Here is a 1956-nt window from a genome sequence, read left to right on the forward strand (position 1 = left end):
TTTCTCTCAAGATACTTACACTCTGACGGGTATTCACATTGACATTACACATCCAACGGAGCATACTGGCTTCATTCCTTGCGAGCTTACGTATGTCCTCAGCAGTTACAGCCCATGTTTCACTGCCATGTAGCATGGTTGTTCGTACGCATGCGTCATACAGTCTGCCTTTTACTCTGAGTGAGAGTCCCTTTGTCGCCAGCAGGGGTAAGAGCTCTCTAAGGTGGTTGGCGTTAGGAAGGGCATCCAGCTGTAGAAACTCTGCCAAATTAGATTGGAGCCTGGTGTTGCCATCCGGTTTCACCAGTCCTCAGTCAAATCGTCCAACCCATGCTAGCATGGAAAGCGGACGTTAAACGATGATGATGATGATATATACACATATAAATTTGATATGGGTGATTATTTCTTGTATATTTTCTTGTCTTGGGATTCATGGTCAAACGGCTAGGTGGAATTACGCGAAAAATTACACAGATGTGTAGAATGATCCGGAGGTGTTGCTGGGCTTTGCATTCTATTCATAGCTCCCATGGTTACCGAGATATTCTACTATAATAATACTCTTGTGTTTATGAATGAGAAAGGGAGGGGTGATGGATGAATAAGGAAGTAAGGGGTGATGTCATACTTGGTAGTGGGATGATGAAAACTGTACGCTGAAAACATAAATCAAACAGCGTTTCAACTGTGTAAATATATGAATGTGTATGTAAAAGGGAGGTACGTGAATGTGTGTGTGTGTGTGTGTGTGTGTGTGTGCAATAGAAGTGGGATGGTGTACATTCAACACTGAAAAGAAAATCAAACAGCATTCCAATTCTGTGTGTTTGTTATTTACTTACCAGCTCCCATATTTAGTCATGGTCAGCTTTATGTGGCCTTAAGTCGAACAAGAAGGAAGGAAAATTTTAAAATTCTTTTGAAGGAAACAAGCAATCAAATGTTGTTAGTTGCAGATAGATTTTTCACAAAAAATTTAGTAATAAAAGAATTATTAAACCAAAATCTTGGTTTTGTACCTTATTTATATATAAAATACTACAATTAGCTGTCATTTTTGATGGCACGGGGCCCAGCTAGTGTATACACACACACACACACACACACACACACACACACACACACATATATATATATATATATATATATATATGATTCGTAAACGAGTATATTATATAGGGTGACTTCAAAATTTTGGCCAGTTAAACCTTTGTTGCACTGCCCCAACTGGCCCAAACTTCAAAGTCACTGTCAGTAATATTCTTGTACAAAAGTAATAAATTTGTTCTCTACAAAAGGAGAGAGTAACCTCTCAGATTAATACGAAATTGTTCCACTTATAACTGAACATAACAGCAAACATTAACTATATATAAATAAATCATCACCATCATCATCATTCAGTTGCCATGGTATTGCACCTAGAAAGCTCCCCTCTGTCTATTAAAGAATCTTCTTCTAAATGATAGAATTGTATTGTTTCTTGGTATTGCAGCTGATAAATTACTGAAATTATATCACAGGTGAATTATATATATTTTCAACAAGAACATTTGTTGGATTAAATATGTTGTATACTTTATATTTATAACAGGTATTTTTGGTATACCCATAGAAGAAGGAACCAAATGTACAGTAATGGCGATAAAGTATCATCTTGATATTCACTCAAATTCTAAAATAAAACATATTTGTTTGATTGATGTACGGAAGGAAGTAATCAGAGCTTTTAAGCATCATCTAGAAAAGGTGTTTGGAATCAGTGAACGCAGAGGTAGGACTTGTTTGATATTTTAGTGAAAATTTAAATGGTCTCTTTCAGGTGTTAATTAAGATTTTTCCTCCTTCAGTCAACCTTTATCTGATTCCTATTATTGGTTTATGGGTAGAGCCATGGATTTGTGGTTAAAAAGCTTCATTTCTAACCATGTTGATTCCCAACGTAAGGCAATT

At 36.2% G+C, this 1956-nt stretch overlaps 1 protein-coding gene across 1 annotated transcript in view; it reads left to right on the forward strand.

The window, feature by feature from the left end:
* The window catches only part of LOC106880778 (protein mono-ADP-ribosyltransferase PARP14), a 99117-nt gene that overhangs the window by 77106 nt on the left and 20055 nt on the right, over positions 1 to 1956 (forward strand). The window contains exon 6 of the mRNA XM_052973924.1: positions 1598 to 1777. Within this exon, the coding sequence (XP_052829884.1) occupies positions 1598 to 1777 (180 nt within the window). The remainder of the gene's footprint in view (positions 1 to 1597; positions 1778 to 1956) is intronic.

Source organism: Octopus bimaculoides, chromosome 1, assembly GCF_001194135.2.
Source record: "Octopus bimaculoides isolate UCB-OBI-ISO-001 chromosome 1, ASM119413v2, whole genome shotgun sequence".
Classification (NCBI taxonomy): Eukaryota; Metazoa; Mollusca; class Cephalopoda; order Octopoda; family Octopodidae; genus Octopus; species Octopus bimaculoides.